This window comes from Augochlora pura, chromosome 3, assembly GCF_028453695.1.
Source record: "Augochlora pura isolate Apur16 chromosome 3, APUR_v2.2.1, whole genome shotgun sequence".
NCBI lineage: Eukaryota > Metazoa > Arthropoda > Insecta > Hymenoptera > Halictidae > Augochlora > Augochlora pura.
In genome coordinates, this window is record NC_135774.1 from 20,129,495 (window position 1) to 20,150,762 (window position 21,268).

The window sequence follows — 21,268 nt, forward strand, 5'->3', positions numbered from 1 at the left end:
ATTTTATTGCAGTCTCCTTAATTTAATGAGTGTCGGAGAAAGTAATAATTTACACATGCAGCAATTAATGAGATGTTTATTTGGTCATCCAAGAACATTGTTAAATCATTTCTTGATATTACAAACAATTTATTATTTCATTTCATTTTTTAAATATAGGCGATAATATTAGAGTAAGTATAAAATATAATTGTTCTAATAAAGTTGTAGAATGATAATGAGTGAATATCAACCTAGAATGTTTTGTGCAATTATATTTGAGGATCGCACAAGGACTAACGAATTAAATGAAATAATTAAAGTGTTCAATTAATTACTATTCTGTTGTTCGTTACAGTTGGGAAGGAACCGTGTTGAGGAGAAAATTGAGAAAGAAATTAAGCGAAGATCTTCAAAAAGAGGCCGACGAAAATGAGGATTCTGAAAATATAGATGATTATGAAAGTTCTAAAGAATTTAAAAGAGACGATAATTATAACGGTGATGGACCTGAAATGGTCCCCAAGCCACCTTGGAAGTTAATTTTACCGGACGAGTTCGCAAATGTAACGTTTATTAATGGCAATACATACAGCGGTCGTATTAGTAGAAAAATGATGGAAGGCGAAGGACTGTACAAATGGGCTAACGGCACTTATTACAAAGTATTTACTCTTAGCTTTTTATTGGATACACCAAAAAACAATTGTTCGGAATATTTATCACTTTTCCATCAATAAACGTTCCTTTTATTTTCTTAAAAATAAACACCAAATGATATAATTAACAAAATCACACGGTAATGAACACTTATATTATTTATTTTTATTATTAATTTTTAGATCTACGAAGTGATCATTTTTTCATTTTACTATTATTGAAACTATAAGAACAATTGCATTGCATAAATAATCATATCTTAAATAATTATCTTTTACGGTGGACACTAAATACTGACAACATAAAATATACTAAAATAGAGTAGAAGATTTTATATAGAGAAATTGAAGACTAAACAATTTTTGTAATGCTTAATATACAAAAAGATAACGATTAAATAGTGTTCGTAGGGAGAATTTCAACAGAACCAGATGCATGGAACAGGCTTATTACAGTGGCATAATAACTGTTGGTACAAAGGTGATTTCGAGAACTGTTTTCAACATGGTAGAGGATTGTATGTAGACAGTGACAATCATTTTATGTACACTGGTCAGTGGCTGAAGGGCCGTAGGAATGGAAAAGGGTTAGTATTGATATTATATCGTCTGTATGTGAAATTTTTGACTGTAGCTTATTAGATATTCCAGACTAGTATCTTTGTATTCGTAGAATTTTAATTGTTAAATTAATTATTCACACTTGTTTTAAATATCATCTTAGTTTCCATACGCCTCTTATAATTAATATGTTTATAACTTTACACGCTTCTTTATTAACTATTATATGAAACAGTTTCAGGAATGTTGATATAACGGAATTATAATTAAAAAAATTATTGCAAAATTATTACTAAAACAAAGAGAATAGTAGATTCTTGTTATCTAATTAAAATGTAAATTTTCCACGATAGTTATGCTCGTTACCAAGATAATAGTTCATACGACGGTGACTGGGTTATGGACAGAATGTGCGGATATGGATTACGAATTTATTCGGATGGGTCGCGTTATATGGGTCAATGGAAATATGGTCTTCGCAACGGTACTGGAACCATGGTTTGGGCCAATGGAGATGTTTACCGCGGAGAATGGAAACACGGTTCAATGAATGGGTTAGTTGGTCCATATTAGTTTTATATATAAGAATAAAAACTTACACAAAGTATCGCTAAAAGCAGTAAACAAATTTTTATGCATTTATACGATTATTGATCCAAAGCCCAATGATATGTTTGTCCGATTATAATTGTCATAATCTACGATAATGTACGGAACGTACACATAATCATGAACATGAACATGAACATGAACATGAACATGAACATGAACATGAACATGAACATCAACTCAACATCAAGTAACACGGTAGACGGATTAGACGAATAAGGTGGATAAGGTGGGTAAGACGTATAAGATGGATAAGGTGGATAAGGTGGAAAAAGGTGGATAAGGTGGATAAGGTGGATAAGGTGGAAAAAGGTGGATAAGGTGGATAAGGTGAGTAAGGTGTGTAAGAAGGATGAGGTGGATAAGGTGGTCAAGAAGGATAAAGTTAATAAGGTCGATTAAGGTGGTTAAGGAAAATCAGACGGATAAGACGTAATAAGATGAAGTAATTTTGAATTACTTTACGTTGTTTTCTTTAAATTACTAAAAAATTTGTTAAATGTTTAATAAAATTCAATAAGGTCTATATAAAATTCTATGTACTACACTTTATAAAGTAAAAATTTACATTATAAATTGTATAACTATAATACTTTATAAACTATATTAAATACAGTTATGGGGTGTTTGTATGGAACGCATTTTTCAACAAAACATTCTCGTGGCCTCAGGAAACTTTATACGTAGGTGATTGGCATAATGGAAAACGCCATGGCGAGGGTAATGTTTCTTAATAATCTTAAATTATGTAATAACTGATTCAAGTAACATTGCCGGAACTGTTATTATAGGACAGATCCAATTTAACACAATTGGAGGTGCTAAATATTCTGGGTATTGGAAGAATAACAAAAAACATGGCCCTGGAGTCATAATAGGTAATGTACACACTAGGAAATTGGTGTAAAAATTTCCTTTTAGATGTAAAAATAAATGGACATTATGAATCGAAGTCTTCTGTTATACAGTGACGCTGAAATATTTAATGTTTTTATTACAACTTATTGTTTAATTGAATAGAATAACCATAGCCGAAATAAATTCTGAGAATAAAATATAGAAGATAAGTAAGAAAGACAGAATACAAATAGTTGCAAAAATCTCTAATCGATACTTTATTTTCATCTCGTAATACAGTGGAGACTCCCATATCCGAACATTTATATGTAAAATATTCTGGTATTAAAATCTTGTCTTATTTAGACACATTATCGCCTAATAGAGAACTTGAATCATATGTTTAGATAATAGAATGATTTAATATCAATATATTACAAAAATATACTTTCGCTTGACTTCAAGGGAATAATGGAGACAAGATGGAAGCCGATCCATTATTTCAAAATGATATTTTGATTTCATCGGATATCATAAACAATAGCATTCAAGATCAATCGGCATCCGATGGGGCGGATCGATGTATACCTTTAACAAAGGAATCTAAATTTTCGTAAGGGATTCATTTTAAATTTGATCTTAATAAGAATAATTATGCTTGTAAAAAAAGCTTTGATCATCTAATAAGTAAACGTAGGCGTAGATACATAAGTTACAATAGTTAGATAAACTAAAAACTAGTATTTATTTTTAGTGTAACTTCGTATCTACGTAACAAATATTATCTTTACAGATTTGTTGAAATGGAAACTAAATTAAGGATAACTCCCATAACCCCAGTTTTAAGACCGGAACAATTTCCATCTTTATCCTATTATATCGCCCGATTACTGGACCCTAAAAGCTTAGAAGATCCTTTAGTACGTTCAATTCCATCGGGAAAATGTTACGTTTGTGACAATCGATCTTGCTCCTGCCTAACATCATCAACCACTGGTTACTTATTCATAATTTAACTCGCTAGCATTTAACGCTAATTATCTTCGGTGTTCAAAAGATTTAAACAAGAAATCCGAAAGAACGCTCCTCATGAGTCGGAATTAATATTTTTAATTTTCAAATAAACTCTTTTGTTCGAAAGATTCGTTATCGGCACAACGTTCCAAATATCAAATGAATATTTAGAAAAATTATATCCTATTGTAAATTTACTTGAATTCTTACTGATTCTTCTCGCACAGATGTAGCTAAAAGCGAAGAACAGATTGATACTACAAACGAAATGGAGGATTCTATTAAATCTGAACGAGAGTATGAAGAGCGTTGGACATACAATTGTCTGACGATGCATATGTTGCGTTTGCGAGAAATTTATGCGAATTACGCAAAATTGTTTACGATCTCGCCTCCAGACTGTAATCTTGTTATGTCCAGAATGTGCTTGTGGCAATTCTGGCGAGATTGTAAAGTTCATGAAAAAGGCTTAAGTTTGATAGGAATCGATAATTATATTGGTAAAGCGTATATTAATTATTACAGCTTGGTTATGCATTTAAATGTTGTTGCGTGTCACTCCTGTTAAATGAGTGAAATATAAAATATGCTAATACTTTGTTGCGAGCGTATTAACCACTTCGGTACGGCGCGCATCGGCCACGAAATTGTGCCCACAGTCGGCACTCACCATTCGCATGCTACTTCGTGCATCGACAGTGAATCCGTTTTGCTCTTTTACAGATCTTTGACGAGAAAAGCTTATTTATGTGTATTTCTGGACGTAAACACTGCAATTGTAGAGATAAGGCAAAAGTTCTTGGCTATAGTCGACTATAGTCGATGCTCGGCCGTGTGCGTTCATATCACAGCCGTCGACTATAGTCGACACTCGGCTGTGCGTGTTCATCTGTGGCCGTCGACTATAGTCGACGCTCGTACCGAAGTGGTTAATTGTTGCAGCAAAAAATGAGTCCACTATTGTGAAAGATCCTCATGATCCATTCGAAAAGATCGAAATATGGCAATTTCTGCATTCACTGCTGGAAGTTTCGTGGCATTTGTATGGTATATCCGATAATTCAGAAAACCACCGTGAAATAAATGGAAAGCTAGCCGGTTGTTTGTATAAATTTTTGAAAAACGACGTCTATCCGAACGTTGAAAAACATATAGGTATGTCAGAAACATTAATTCAATTAAATATAAATTAGTAATAACTTGTTAATTCAGTATTTTCATTGCTTTCATTTTAAAAGTATAAATAAAAATTATTTATTGTTAGAAAATACGTTCGGTCAAATTGTTATTTTATAGAGTTTTCATGGTTTTATGGTAGTTTAAACGGTTTACACGTTTATATTCATGTTTAATCACTGAAATCTATAAACAAAACATAAGTTTACAGTTAATAATAACGCAGCTATTGGTAAATTAATCAAATTGTTCGTATCAGGTAATACGTGTCGTGAATACACAAATTTGTTACCTATGAGTTCCGTATTCAAGTTGAACCAAAGCATCGGATATCCGTGTTCGGCAAAAGATCTTCTTCGAGCTATGTGTATACCAAAAGGTAACAATAATATGTCTTAATCCGATTACGCAAACTTTGAATCACACATAGGCATCAAATTAATGGATCATGGAAGAATTGGTATCTGTTTTAGACTTATGATCTAATAAAACAAACGTCGTATTTAAAAATAAGTTTTCAAAAACATTGAAGTGAAAATCGATCAAATTATACACACTATAAAACATGACTCATTTATTCATTATTTATTTGTATCAGTATTAATGCAGATAGATAAATAAATAAATATTTTCGTAGTTCCTACGTCTTGCAATCAATATTCTAAAATTTTACATAAAATTTCGTATTCTGATTATAACGTTTTGAATCGTCTGTGTGTTTTAATTTTTAGTAATTTAAATATACAAGATAAAAATTGCAAAGTATAAAACGGATAAATTCAATGATTACTTTTTGCCTTAATCTCTTATTCTTATAATCTTTTAGTCTTATGGTATAACGGACTTTTAAATAAAATAGTTCTTCATGCTCTTATTATGTTCTGAGCTCTTTATTTAAAAAATAATAAATATTTCATTTAACAGATTAATAAAATATTCGAAAAATGAATATATACAGTTGGGTAAATCAAACGATGTGCAAAATTTAAAATGAATTATTTATATTATATGTTACTGAACGGTTATGCTCGGAGTATGCATGCGGCGTCTGATAATTTCTTAGGTGCTGATTACTAAAATGATATTTTTATATTAAAATACGCAAATAATGTAGGTACAGAGTATTCGCAGCCTTCTTCGGTGCATGAAAAAATGACGGAACACCTTCCGAATGGAATTAACGCTATGACGATAGGTAATAGAATGAGTTACCTATTAAAAGTCAATGACATTTTCACGTTGCCGCATCAGAAAACCAATACATCAAGACACTATGGAAGTAACCAGAGTACGCATTACATTTTCATTACTATTGTATCCTTCAGATACATTATTGCAAACAAGAAAGAAATAACGTTTCGCTAAAGCTAATGTAAAATCAAATCTTGTTACACAATATGCCAGAAACAGACATTTAATAAACCAGGGTAATCTGAACTAAGTGCTTCTCCGAATTTTTGTATCTTAACAAATACAAAACTACGAGGCCATTCAGAGATGGCAACTCTGAAAATACCACACATTCAAACAGCTCCTTAAAGATTAGTTTATATATACAGATTTTTGTAAATTATAATAATACTGAATATACATAAATAATTACGCTAATTCTAATAAATAAATAAGACGCCAAAATCCATTTATGTACTACACTATTATTAACACATTGATTTGGATTCTTTATTCTATGTCTATTTGGGTACAAGGTATTATCGCAAAAGAACAATTTAGATACATTTGGAAAGATTTAAAATATTTAGTTGCACAGCGAATACATCGCCACCGTTTATGTACCGAACTGAAAGAACATTTATTGCTTTTCTTCATTATTAGCTGACGGACTATTAATCTTTAAAGAATTAGGGGCTACGAAGATTTTCGAAATTATAGCGTCGATATGCTCTGGTGTGAAAGATCCTGATAACGGTATCATCATCAACATGGATTACGAGGTATAATTTTATAACAGTGTCTCCTCAAATCAGACAAGTATTTCTATCTCACGTTTCAAATTCCCCCAATTTTCATTCACTATTCCGTTTTCAGTTCATTATTATTTAAAAAAAGACCAATATAATGTATATAATCATTTACAGTTAATTAGATCTGGAAACGGCGAAAAATTTTCAGTGACATTAGGAAATGAAGAAAATTTAGTATTTAGAAGTGAAATTATACTGTTGTTTACATCATTATAGTTCGCAATAACACTAATATTATATAAATATTATTAATTATACAAAACAACTGATGATCTTTTTAAATTATACAAATATTTAAATCGAGAACTTCATGTTGGTATAATTTATTAACAAATTGATAATATAAAAATTAAGAGATACCTTGTTGTCACATGAATAATCATTTTTTTTTTGTAACATATTATTTAAAACGAAAACCAATACATTATTTGCAATATAGAAATTACTTGTTGCAGATATCGTTTCTGGAATTTTATGAAATCATATTAGAGGCAGCTAAACAATTACTTTGTATAAGGAAAGAAGCGAGCATGCAAAAACGAAACAATGAGAGTGAATCCTTGGGACAGTAAGAATTTATAATTACAAATTATAAAATAGCATGTATAGAATAGTACTTTGTTAAAAAATAAATAGTGTATTTACCACAATTAGTAAATAAAGATTATTAATACTCCTAACAGCAAAATTGGAAAACATTTGAATCATATATTTCAATTTCGATCAACAATGAATATAACTAATCAAAGCGCAAAGCAATGAATATCGTGGAAATTAATTAAAATAATTGAAAATAATATAAAAATATTGATTTTTCTTTAAATTGAGACTCAAATATTATATTCATATCTCAACTATTAACTCATAACATTTTAAATTTTAACAAAAGCATTATTATATTTAGGTCGTAAATGTTCTTTACTTGCGAAACAATTTTATTTTCTTTATAAATAATAGAGAAAAAAGCAGCTAAATAACTGAAAAATAAGTTTACTCAAACCAAGCTTAATGTTTTGTCATTAAAAACTGACATAATGTCAGTTTGAAAACTGAAATTAAAAAGAGAACTTATTCTTACTAAAAATAGATCCATTTTGTATCTGTAGAAATATAAATAAGTATACTTATTTTTTAACATAATATTCTATTTATGTCACATACATTCATGTATACACAATTAACAAATATAAATGTATTACTCAATTGCAATGAATTAATTTTATACGCTGAGCCACTGTTTTGCTTTTAAACGTACAAAACATAATTTATAAATATTGTCAATTCTCCTGTATGGTTATCTGATATACTAAAATTAAGAACAATTTGTATCCATTACATCTTTCAATTACCCAACACTCCATACCTCCCATTTTTAGACAAATCGACAACTTCATAGTCCCTTAAAAAGGGATTAAAAGAAAATAAATTACAAATCATGACTAAATCAAAATATTACTATATATTAATAAATCATTTCACCCAACAAGTAAAGCAGTATTCATAGAATAAAAATTATGGAAACAAAAACGCAAAGCTATGTGACTCGAATACGCTTTTTAATCTCGAGTTTTCTAATGTTCATTATATTTTTGATCTAACAAAAATAAATCATATATTATAACATATTACATAAACTAAAATTTAGTAATTTATTACTAATAAAATACTCATTGATAAAACTATAATAGTTGAGTATGAAAACATCGAGTTTTACAAGCAAAGACGAGAAATCGTAAAAGTAAAAAATATGTGGCAGTTGGCTCTCGTTCCGGCCACGGATGGAACAGTTCAGTCTTAAGCGAGCAGTAACGAAATTTCTATTTTCAAAACGAGCGAATTCACGACACATTATTACATAATGATTTATACAGCATCATCCTTTGTATAGCTGACACATATTTTTGAAGGATCCGGGGCACAAGAGGATAAACGACAGAATGCGACTAAATCGCTTGTAAAATGTGATTCTTTTTAGCTAGAATAAAATGATTACGCATTACTTCTTGTCCATGATGCCATCGTCTGTTTGTGTTTTTACGAAACAATATACATTGTTAGCAAATTACGGTCTACGGTCATCGAATATCGTATTTGTATCAATGAAAGGTGTATTGCACATGTTACATTTTCGTTACCATTTATATTTATTCATTCTTTGATTTTCAATCAATTAAACAGTATTCTCAGATCCTTGTTTTTCTAAATAAAAACATATTTAGGAAACAAGAGTACAAAGACTTGATTTGAAGGTCACACTGGGAGCACGTGTTTATGCGGCTTTCAGAATCTTACATACAAAAGTACAAAGTGCATACATTTTTTACTAAATTATAACGTATAGTAGGAAACATGTATGTACAGAATACGCACATTCATAACTTATGAGCAGTGATAGAACAAACTAAAGAATGAACTATTATAGTTTCGTATTCAAAACAAAGTACAATTGTAGTCGCAGACTCTTTGATTACGGATCTAGAAGTATCACGTCAGTACGGAACGGCTTAAGCCGATTCAACAATCTCTATACGTAATTCTAAAATATAAACTATGTACCGATGTATATAACTACAATACAAGACAATGCATCGTGTATGCACGACGATAGAGCGTGGCACTATTAGAATCTTTCATAGCAAGTAAATATTTTGCTCGAATCACCCATTTTTTAAATTAGAGCTGATTAACAACTATATTTTTTATAGAAAATGGATACAACCATATAATTCGGGTGAAAGATGTTCGAATATTTATGTGAAAAATACCAAAAGAAATCATATAGGAAGTGAATGTGTCGTGAATATGCATCGCTACCGATGTTTGTTTCATTTCTTACATTGTCTTTGTAATTTTGGTATTTTTTGTGGAACTGTCTTACATTACCACTTTCCATTGTTTCGCTTACAATCGTGGGCTTTCCTCGAGACAACTCTCGTACAATGACAATCAAATTATAAATAATGGTATTATCAATACGACGGCCATAAAAACTATTTTGCGCAGAAGTATCTACAATTACCATTCGAATTATTTGGTATACGGGACACCTTAATGTAAGTAACATAAATTCCATTGATTGATTGTGACGTTTTACATTATTTAATTGATTATCGAGATACAATGTTGACTGATCTAACTGTTTTATTAAGGAACTAGTACACGAACAGTAAGTCTCTTTATAAAAATCGATTGAATAATGGTAGATAGTACGATTATTAGGTGGGATGCAGCGTATAATGAGCCCCAAAACGTACAATATCTCTCACGTAAGTAAAGTATCATCTAATTCTTCCATTTTGCATTCGGGCTGTGAAAGAACTTTGCGTAATACTTTGCTCACTACGTCTGATAGGGATTCCCTCGCACCAACATCCAAAAATGTCATACAACGCTGCAAGATATGTTTTTATAAGTTATTGAACACAACTAGGTTCCAAAATTTTGATAAGTTTAAATTGGTGCATAATGCTAGAACTTTTTATAAAGATCTCACTTACCAGATGTTCTTCTTCACCTTGCCTCAATCGTAACACTGCTATTAGAGCAAGTTCACTATTAGCTTTTACGTAACCATTTTTCTCTTTTGTTCCATTCACCAGCATGGGCAGAAGTGATTTAAGTAATTCTGGTGTCATCTTTTCGGGAGATATATTACGAGCCAAATGAATACAAACTCTAGCCAATAATTGTTTTACGTCGTTACTATTATTGTTCATAGACTAAAAACATTTTACAAAAATTAATTATTCAGTAATAGATATTGAAATAATTAGAAATTTGAGTCTCGGTAAGAAACAATTCTCACTATTTAGGTATTATCAATTATCATTATCGCTGCCTTATTGAAATCTTCGATAGTGAGAAATGCATGAATTGAATACTTGTAAATTTTGTTAAATATTCTTACCCTCACAAATGGCGACAATATCTGTTGAGGTATAGGTTGTCCTTCATTTAGAAGATATTGAAACAAATAACCGCAAGCACGTACGCCATTCATAACTATTTGTACTCGATCCGCTGCTAAATACGAAAGTATAACCGCACACACACGATCCTTGTCTTTATTATTATATAATGTTGTCGGTGATTCTTTCAGTGCAACGAATAATGCTGCAGAACGTCCGTGCCTAAGCATCCAGTCAACACTAGTGTCATTACCTACAATTTAGACATTAATAATGAAATATCGAAGTACAATGTAAAAAAAATTAAACAATTTTAAGTAATAAAAATGAATTAACATATTATAAAAAAGATTTGCAAATGCATGTCATTTAATATGGGCAAATTAGATATTGAAAATGCACAAGATTTAATGCATTTAATCATTTCATGTACAATGTACAGTTCTCAAGATAAATGATCAAATATGGTTTATAAACCTAACTTTAGAGACAATCGCCAAGTTAATAATTGATAAAAATAACTATTAAAAAAGTAAATAGCGTATACTTTTTCGAATTTTACGTTATATAAAAAAATTAGCTCAGGAACACCTCTTATTAATGACGTTTAAATTTTACAATATTCTTATCTTATAAATTTTACTAAACACGTAAGTAAACTTACAAAACAAGTGATCATTAAATGCAATTGCAAGTTGATCTGGACTCAGCCACCGTAACAACGCTCCAAAACAACCAGCTACAGCATTCCTTGTAACATCTTCAGGATAACTAAGCATACTTGTTAAGGTAGAAAAGACTTGTTTCTTCATTGGTTCTGTCATTTTGTCACCAGCAGGTGTCAGTACACCTCGCAAAGCTTGTAACATTGTTTCCCTGAATAACATATCTCAAAATTAATGAAGCTAATCATTATTGTGCAAGTATTCAAGTATTAAAATCGCTCACCTAATAGCTGGATCATCGATTTTTATGCCAGTGTGAAGTTCGGTGAATAATGGATCAACCCGTGTATGGATTACAATAAGATTGCTTAGAGCATAAGCAGCTTTCAATCTTACTTGCCGATTACTATCATTTAATGCTCTCAAGAATGTAGTTTGCAATTGCGGCAAAAATTGTTTCAACATTACTCCAACCTAAACCAAACCGCACAATTATTAATTTTGTAAATATTCCAATGTCATTAATTATCTTACCTTGCCAAGCAAAATTGCAAGTGTTTCCAAGACAGCTGCCTTTACACTCCAATTAAAACGATCTCCAAGAATTCGAATTAATGGTCCAGTGATGTGTACAACGCTAGGTTGTAGTGCGGATGCGCTAGTTAATTTTATAACTTCCCCTAGTCCTTGAGCTGCTTGTTCTTTTGCTTCGGGTAAACCATTTAATATAGCTTCCCTGAATATTGGAAGAATTGGCGTAATTCCCTTCGGTAAGCAGAATCCGGGCAATAATTCTTGCCCCTTTAAGTCTGATACTGCAAATCGAACAGCTTGTCTGATGTCTTGTACATGCGCAATCTGTTGCTCTGATGTTAAGGTCTAAAAGTGGACATTAAAAGTTTTTACGTTCATTAAGAAGAATATTTAAAATAATTATATAACGAAAATACCTTGGTAACGGCAGTAAGTGCTTCCCAACTCATTTGCAGTACATCCTTATCGTCATCTGTAAACAAATGGATAAGTCCTCGCAATAACTGAGGAACATATTGGCTATAATCTGCACGAGTATCTCGGCAGAAAGCGCACAGTAAAGCAGCTGCACTTCGTCGTCGGGATAAATCTTCTGCTCTAGTAGCCTCCATAAGTTGATCCATAACTGTCCGAACACCAACCTCGTCAGTAATCGACAAAACAACTGCTTGACAGTATTCTAACTCCTGAACCTCATTGGGTGTTCCTTGAGCGCTAGAGAGAGCAGTTAATAAAGCTGGCAGGATTTTATGGAGATACCTCGTCAACGCTTCACCCGCGACACTTGCCAAAATTGACAATGCTTTTGTATTAACGGGTGGAGTGGTTAATTGAGGTACTAAATACGGTAGAACAACTCGAGATTTGATCGCCATTACTTGGCGCAAACCATCCAATGTGTTCTCTGCTTCTGCAGGATCCGGCGAATTCAATTGCGTTAACATCGCTGGTAATATGTCATCTAATGCTCTGACACCTACTGTTGAGTGTAAACCATCAAAAGTTTTTGCCGCTGCTTGCCGAACTTCCGGTAATGGATCACATAATGCTTTTCTAAAATGAATTACATTTTATTAATTATTTTTTAATTATCATAATTAAAAATTTGATATTTTGGTTTATGTAAATATTAATCACCTTACTGTTGGTACTAAACTGATGACAAAAGTTAACACCATATCTTTATTTTTGCTTGCCATAATTTCTGATAATCCAATACATACACCTTGACGTTGGTCAGCTTGATCACTTTGCAAACCCTTTTCCAAAATAGGTATGATCTCTGGCAATACCCTTTCACCTAATTTTCTAACAAGATCTCCTAAAGTTCGAGCGGCTACTTGCCTTTTATCGTAACTCGTACTAGCCAAACAACCAAGTAAAAGTGTAAATAGTGTTGGCAGTATTTCTCTCAATGTTCTTGGAGTATTCGTAACAACGACTTTCCATACGTGAAGAGCAGCTTGGCGTACCATCAATGCAACATCTGATCTACCCATGTATAATCCGGCCAAAACGCGATTTCGCCTTTCTGCACCAAGAGCCTTGATGATAGCATAATGCGATTGCTCAGTTCCAAAGTTATCATCTTCGCTGGCTGTTTCTGTTGACATCTTGCCCGAAACACCAGAAATTCGATACAATAAGTCTCCAAGTAATTGCACTGAAGAATATCTAATACGCCAATTATCATCAAAAAGTCCTTTCTCTAGTTCTGGTAACAGTAACATAATTGCAGAATCAGCATATAGGGTAACGATACGCTGACCTGCTCTAAGTGCAGTCTCACGAACATATTCATTTTCATCAGCCAGAGCTTTCAAAATGGGATTAATGATTTGTCCAATATAAGGTGTAAATTCTGTTGTAAATGCACTTGGCATATAAATAAACATCATAATATAACCGTCTTTTACATGAGGAGCTATGTCCGTTCTCTCTGCTGTACTAATAATTTCAGGCATCAGTTTATGAAGTTTTTCCACTCCAAGTCCTCGTACAACTTCTGAAAGACCCTGTGCAGCACCTGATCGATCTACACTACTTGTTTCAGACGTAAGCGTTTGCATTAACCAAGGCAGTAAATCTTCAAAGCTGGATTCTCCCATTCCCCGTACCATAGCACCTAATGCTCTTGCAGATACACTTCGTACTTCCGGTACAGGATCCAATAAACTCGTTTTCAAGCCAGGAATGATCGTTGGCAAATACGGGGTTAAATCTTTCTGATCAGTTAACGAATACATATTTCCAATAATTTGAGCAGCCATTTTTCTCGTTTCTGTAGAACGATCTAAAAATGCTCTCTGCACAACAGGCATTATAAGAGCCAATGATGGAGCATCAATAAAATGCACAAATTGCGTGTCTAGCAAAGTCTGAAGACAAGTTGCTGTTTTATGAGATGGATCTTGTAAAGCTTTCAACAAGACTGGTACAATAGCTTGAATCTCTGGATTACGGATTACACTTCCAATAACTTTTAAAGCTTCTGCACCAGCTTCTTGAACTTTAGTATGTGAATCACTAAGAACCTCAATAAGTTTTGGAACTATACTTGGTAAACAACTACTTAATTGCTTTGGAGCACAATATGCCATTGCACCCAATAGTTCGACCGAACCTTAAAGAATAAGAATTATGTGACTTTTGAACTCTAACTAATACATTAATGTTTAAATTAATTTTGTATATAAATTGTCGTAACATATATAAACAGGAAAGTTTATTCACGTTTTTAATAATAATGAAACAAAAAATCAAACTAAAAGAAACCATCTGGTAGTTCTATTATTAAATGTTAGTAACTATTGTAGATCAATTACCCGTTTTGGTTCTCCATGAGTCTTCCTCCAATGCTGCCAATAAACTGGGTAGAACAAGTTTTACTCCATGTGCAGAAAGTTTACTCATAACCACTCGAGCTGTGTCATCGGTTGCAGCTCTAACATATTGACTTGAATCTCCAAAACATAGGAGCAAGTGTGGTAATACATGAACAATATATGGTTCGAATAATCTGCCAAGCATTGTACATAACATTTCAAATGCGAACAATGCACCTTCTCGGTGCCTATAATTTTTTTTATCCTGAATGGCATTAGTTAATGTGGTCATAATATCAAGCTGTTTTAGCGCAAGTATTCCCATACCCTTGATTATACCTGCTAAACCATAAGCTGCGCCTTTACGTTCACCATATTTGTCTGATTTTAATAACTGATCCATTAAATTATCCACAATTTTCGGGGCATCTTCCTTAATAGAAGGTACAAGATGTGGTAGACAATTAGCCACAGCTTCTTGAACTTGTTGAGATGGAGTAGAAAGAGCTGCGATCAATCGCATGACTATGGGTTTAATACGTGGATCATCTTTGTCCAAGTGTCTTGCTAATGATCCCATAAGGATAACAACTGATTGTTTGATCGAATCGAAACTTCCTATTTTTGGAGCTTTGTCCATGAACTCTTCAAAAATAGGTAATAATGAAGTTATGTTTGCTTTACCATGAAGATCAACAACAGCTACAGCAGCAGTTAGCATTTCCGTGCGAACAACCTGATTTCTATCGCCCAAGCCGGTCGAAACAAAGAATTGCACAAGTTTAAGTACTGTTTCAGCCGTAAGAAGAAATGCTAATTGAGCCAATGCAAGTGCTACACCTCGACGCGGACCCCAAGTGTCAATAGGTTGCTCAACCACGCGACCAAAATCATTTAATTTCGGTGGAATCATAGCTAATTTATCTTGATAAAGCTGCAATAATTTATCCAAAATTGTTGGTACAAGATAAGTGACACTAGATAAACATTGTGCCAAAGCACAAGCAGCAGCTTGTTGTACAGGCTCTACAGGATGTGCTATGTCTTGAATCAGTCCATTAGCAAGAATATCAGCACGCGCAACTAACTCTGCTGAGTACCATAGCTCATCAGCCAAATTTTTATTTGCGCTGCAAACATCAAATCTAGCAACCCATATTCTTCTAATAAGGTGTACAGGTTCTTCTTTTTTAGATGGAAAAGCATGCCTCATGACTGTTAAGGCTCTCAAGGCTGCATCTCTTATTATAGATAAAGAGTTTTGCAAAGCTCCAATTAAGGAATCTATATCATCACTAGTAGCTAATGTAGTGCCTGGTTGGCCACTACCAGATTGAGCAACATCTAATAAGGTTGCTACAGCATGCATCTGTACTCTTACAGTTGTTATTTCCATCAATTCTATTAATAAGTCAAACATATGTTTCCGTGGAAGTAATCGAGGATGTCTCATATCTCTTAAATCTAACGAATCTCCTCTTTGCTTAGCATGTTCCTGTATTATTTGCAATCCTTGTACAATCATGCCATCATCTTTATAGGTTAATAAAGTTTTCTTTATAAATGGAAAAATATAACAGAACGCAGGAGCTGAAAATAATTTTTTCTGTTTTATTGTAGTTGTGTGTAAAAGATTTAATGTTCTCTTTACTGCAGTATCCAGATTTTCTTCTTCCCAAGCAGGGTCTAAATCGCATTGCGGTTGTAACTGTCGTAATGTGACATGTGCTACTAGGGCACCTAATACTGGATTATTACTAATCTTCACTATATTTTTCAAACAAATATATAGTTCAGACATTGCAGGAGCAGCCAATGGTGATCCCAAATTTTTTAAAATTGGTGGCAGAAGATCTTTTAAATAAAAAGAAAATTCTTCTCCATTACCTTTAACTGCACACATAACTAAAGATACGGCATTGTCTATTTTACATTTTAATTCAGTCAGTTTTTTACGAATTGCAGTTTCTTTTGTCATTTGTAATTTAATGATTTCTTCTTGTTTAGGTGTTAGTTTTGGTTCTTTTATTTTTCCTGCTTTCTTTTTCTGTTCGTATAGTTCTCGTCTAAGCTGAAGTTCCTCCTGCTGCTCTTTAAATGAATATGCTTTACTTTCCCTTTTCATATTCATTGAATTCAAGATATCATTTTCATCATTTGCTGGTAATACACTCTTGTCGTACAACTCTCCTTCTGGAGTGAGATATGTAAAATATTCATCTTTAGTGACTCTTAAAATCTCGAAATCATCAAGTTTACTTGTAACATTTGATACTATTGCAGGCAATATAGTATCTGGCACAATGGACACCACTTTTGTTAAAGCATTTTCATAACTAGCATCGGATTTGAAATTTTGTATCAGCATCTTTCTTATTTCGCTATTAAAAGAGAGTAGAAAATCTTTTGGAATAAGATTATAATTCTTTGCAATTTTATACCACAAATTTGGCATTGCTTTCAAGATGGCAGGATGATGCGATGGTATCAATGCATCCCTTGTCATTTCCATAGTAGTAGGTAATTGAGACAGAAATGAACCAGAACAAATGGCAAGCAATCCATCTGCAAGACACCTGCCAGTTATTTCTCCAGGAGAGGAATCATCTTTATTTTCTTTCTCAGCTTCAGATTTGATTTTTACAGTTCCTAAATATTTATTGAACTCTATCAGTAGTTCTCGTGCGGGAGTAGCTGTAGTCAAACCGTTTACAATTTTTTTTACAAATGGGAAACAGCGTCTTCTAATGTTTGATTTTGGAGCTGTTGCACATACTACAACTGCTTTATAAACTCCATTCAAAGCTTTTTCATTTAATCTATCTGCAAATTCTGTAATAAGTCTTTCACAGAGTAACATGAGATGATATAAAGTGTCGTCACCACATGTCATCAGAAATTTTTCTGAAAAGAATATTTGATCATCAATGGCATTCCACAGTGTAGACTGTTTATCATTTTCTACTTGATTAGCAAGGACAAATTTCAGTAGCAAGTAAACAGCTACTAAACCCTCAGATACTGCAGCTGGTTGTGTACTTTGTTGTGTAGCTTTCGTTATTGACTGTATTAGTAATGGTGTTATTATTTCAGAATAAGAAGCTACAGGCGCAGAGAAGAAAAGTTTAATGTAAGCATTACGCACTGCAGGAGTCGAAGTCTTGGCACTCATTCCTTCCTTAAATGCATCAATGACATACTTTGGTACATTATTTACAAATTTATTTGACCACAAGGCCATCATCTCAAGTGCGTGAATTAAAGTTTTTTCATGAACTTCAGATTCTAAAACTTTTATGAAGTGTTTGCAAGCTGTTTCAGCCAATCTCTGAACACCACTGCCTGATGCTGCATTGTAACTGAGATTACCAGCTCCTTGTAAAACCGAAATTTTATGAGTTGCAACAGTAAGTTTTCCTTCTGATCCGTGGAACACGGCAAATACGGATGTTAATAGATTCTCCAAAGCAGTAGTATCTGAACATTGTAAAGCAAGTCTTCGGCAAGCTCCAACAGCTTCATCTCTAACAAAATCTTCCTTAGAGTGTAAATTTGCAAATAATCCTTTACTAATTTCTTGACTATACTGGCTTAAATCAAGACTTAAACCACTGAGAATGTGACCAACAGATTCAATAATAATTTCTGGATTTCGTAACATAGCTTTTTGCAAAGCTGGCAGTAATTGACTCTTAAATTCGTCATGAGTTATTCTACGTAGAAGAGGTACAGCAGTATCAACAACATATAAATCTGGTTTTTTCTTGCAGCTAATAGTAACTTTTATAAAACCATCTATGATGTTTACCTATGAAAAAAGAAAATATTTATTTTATTTATACAATGAGTACAACTATTGTTTTAATGTTGAATGAATTTACCTTCAGTTTTCCTACAAGTTCACTTTTTTTAGCAATAACTAAGTATTTTGTAAGCAAACTGGCAAGAACAATTACACCATTTCCAACTTCAAATTTGGCTAATGTTTCTACATATGCTGTTTCTATATCTTTAATATTTGACCACTGATGCGCTAATAATGCATATACTTTTTCTGACAATTTTGTATCCATGGATGCCAAAGCAGCTGCACTTAAATCAGCTTGTGCTTCAATTAGTTTTGGTAATTCTATATCAATATCTGCATTGTTTTTATACCCATGTAGAATAACTAATGTTGACCATTTTAATGCTAGATATGCTGTTAAAGCAGTGCTTAAACTAAAAAAAGTCATCAATTGTTTAAACCATATAATTGAGAAATTTTGGAATTTCAAAATATTTATACAATAGAATAATATGAAAGATACATACGTAGGAACTACAGTCTTATGCCATGTAGCATGTTCTACAATCACATTTGTCATATGCTTAACTGTAGCTTTGGGTTGTTGTTTTAACAATTCCACAATTAAATTTTTCACGTAAGATTGGGAAGCAGTATCCTTATATCTGTGTAATGTGAGGGATAAGGATTTGCAAATTCCATTAACAATCTTCTCATTGATGCCTACAATGTAAAGACAACATTTCTTTAAACAACATAATCAATTAATCAATATTTTAAATAATTTGTTATTTAATTTATTGTAACATATTTTATATCTTATTGTGCTTATCCCTCTTATACTAAACAAAAATTTATATACAATACTTTTGTTTTACAATTTTGTGTTACTATATATTAATCATTTAATGTAAAGACTATAGATTCACTATTAAAATAGAATCAAATATTTAGTGCACAATCTATTGTGCAACAGATAGTATTAAAATTTCAAAATTCCTTTTTAGTTATGACATATGTAATATAATATAATAATTACTTTATGACATTTAAAATTTTTTATAACTAATATCTAAATTTGTATGAAGGAGACATATACAAGCACCGAAAGTAAAATTATTGCAACTAAGTAAACAATATTGTATATTAATTCTACATACACTAACTTGCATAATGTTATACAAAACATAGTTTCTTACACATATCACAATGAATACTTATGGATAACAGTATTATTATCCTCGTATGCAAGTAAATGTTTTCGATCAAAAAATGAATAACTAGTTATCACAAATATATGAATTATCATTCCTTACCAGGGTTTGACAACACATTGACGACATTTTGCAAAATTTCTCGCCGCTCGGTTTTACTAGCGGTTTGAACTCGATTTGGCAGATCTTTCAGTGCTTTCAATAACTGTAACAAAATCAGTGATTAATAATTAGTAATTTCTAGACAATAATACGATTTCTTAACTTCCACGTGACAGACTCACCTCAACATCCGCCATATTTCTTCAAAAACCGGACGGGCTTAAAGCGCCACCCTTCACAAAACTCCTATTTCTACAAATAACATACATATACATATGTACATGTACAATGCGACTATATGTACTATATCATATTAAAATAAACCAACTGTAACACTTTTATTTGTGTAAATCTTACTTTATAAAAGACCAACTTGATTGTTGATAATATCAATAGACTTTTGTTCCTAGATACTTAATTATAAGATTTTTAAAGCATTATAGTAATAGATTCTTATAAAATCAACAAAAATTTAATATGCAAAGGATTTAATTATTATTGTTTCATTGAATTTCGATACTAGAAGTACATTGTATGTTACAATTGTTATTAATTTTAGTCACTCTTTAATCATATATTTAAAAACCTATAACAAAAGGCAAAAAATGATCTAAATAATTGATCAGACAATCAGTGTTCAAATTGTTTAAGTGTATTCAATTTTGTTAGACCTAGAATAAAAAGTGTCGCTTTGTTTCTAGGTGATTGCAATATTAATGTAATTTTAATTTTATTTACATTAAGGAGGTTAATTTTTGTCTATTAATTTTGAAATTTGTTTCAGGAACTTAGTATAAATTGGAAGACAACAAGTTGGCAATAATTAATTAAATGTCTATCGAATTTTATTTACCAGCATGAATAAAGTTGTTATAATACATTTGTATGAAAAATTCATCAAATAAATGTGTAACAAACATAATTTCCATAAAAAGACTTCTATATACATATAGGTATAATCTAATTAGATGGTTAATTTAATAGTTATTAAGTAGATTAGATGGCAGTGCAGAAGCACAAATAAAATGTATTCATACTCTCTCACAGTTTGCATACAAATAATAATTTTCGAAAGTATTTCAAGTAGAAGAAGTAATCAAATATAGTATACATATAGTATATGTACATAGTGCCTACATTATATTCATGAATGACATTCGGGCCGCAATTTAGATGCTAAACGTATCATGACACAGAAATTACTTTGTTTTGATTGGCTTACGATTCCTTGCTGAATAGTGCTGCCCTCATAGACAAAGCCAAAGAGAGAAAATAGCAAATGAATGAGAGCACTTATTAACACAATTATGTATATCCACAATACAGAAGTCATATATCACACGGACGACTAATGTAGCTTCTAACATTTTATCAAGCTTGTTCCATTTAAAACACACGGCGCGATGTTTGAATCCA

At 32.0% G+C, this 21,268-nt stretch overlaps 2 protein-coding genes across 2 annotated transcripts; one reads left to right on the forward strand and one right to left on the reverse strand.

Annotated features, from left to right (window-relative positions):
* Positions 1-593: 593 nt before the first annotated feature.
* Positions 594-7,389, forward strand: LOC144467703 (uncharacterized). The gene is made up of 12 exons (XM_078176619.1): positions 594-644; positions 1,050-1,225; positions 1,553-1,753; positions 2,425-2,528; positions 2,600-2,686; positions 3,111-3,258; positions 3,439-3,641; positions 3,887-4,159; positions 4,602-4,814; positions 5,095-5,214; positions 6,669-6,787; positions 7,273-7,389. Exons 1-12 carry the CDS (start codon positions 594-596, stop codon positions 7,387-7,389), a joined length of 1,812 nt encoding a protein of 603 aa, XP_078032745.1.
* Positions 7,390-7,926: 537 nt separating this feature from the next.
* L(3)80fj (lethal (3) 80Fj) lies at positions 7,927-20,065 on the reverse strand. Its single transcript, XM_078197248.1, has 13 exons — positions 20,035-20,065; positions 19,853-19,955; positions 19,064-19,259; positions 18,631-18,970; positions 14,750-18,557; positions 13,062-14,547; positions 12,341-12,977; positions 11,925-12,269; positions 11,674-11,864; positions 11,390-11,601; positions 10,725-10,978; positions 10,315-10,536; positions 7,927-10,208 (listed from the first exon to the last, which is right to left on the reverse strand). The coding sequence occupies exons 1-13, from the start codon at positions 20,047-20,049 to the stop codon at positions 10,080-10,082; spliced, it is 7,938 nt and encodes a 2,645-aa protein (XP_078053374.1). The 5' UTR covers positions 20,050-20,065; the 3' UTR covers positions 7,927-10,079.
* Between the last annotated feature and the right edge of the window lie 1,203 nt (positions 20,066-21,268).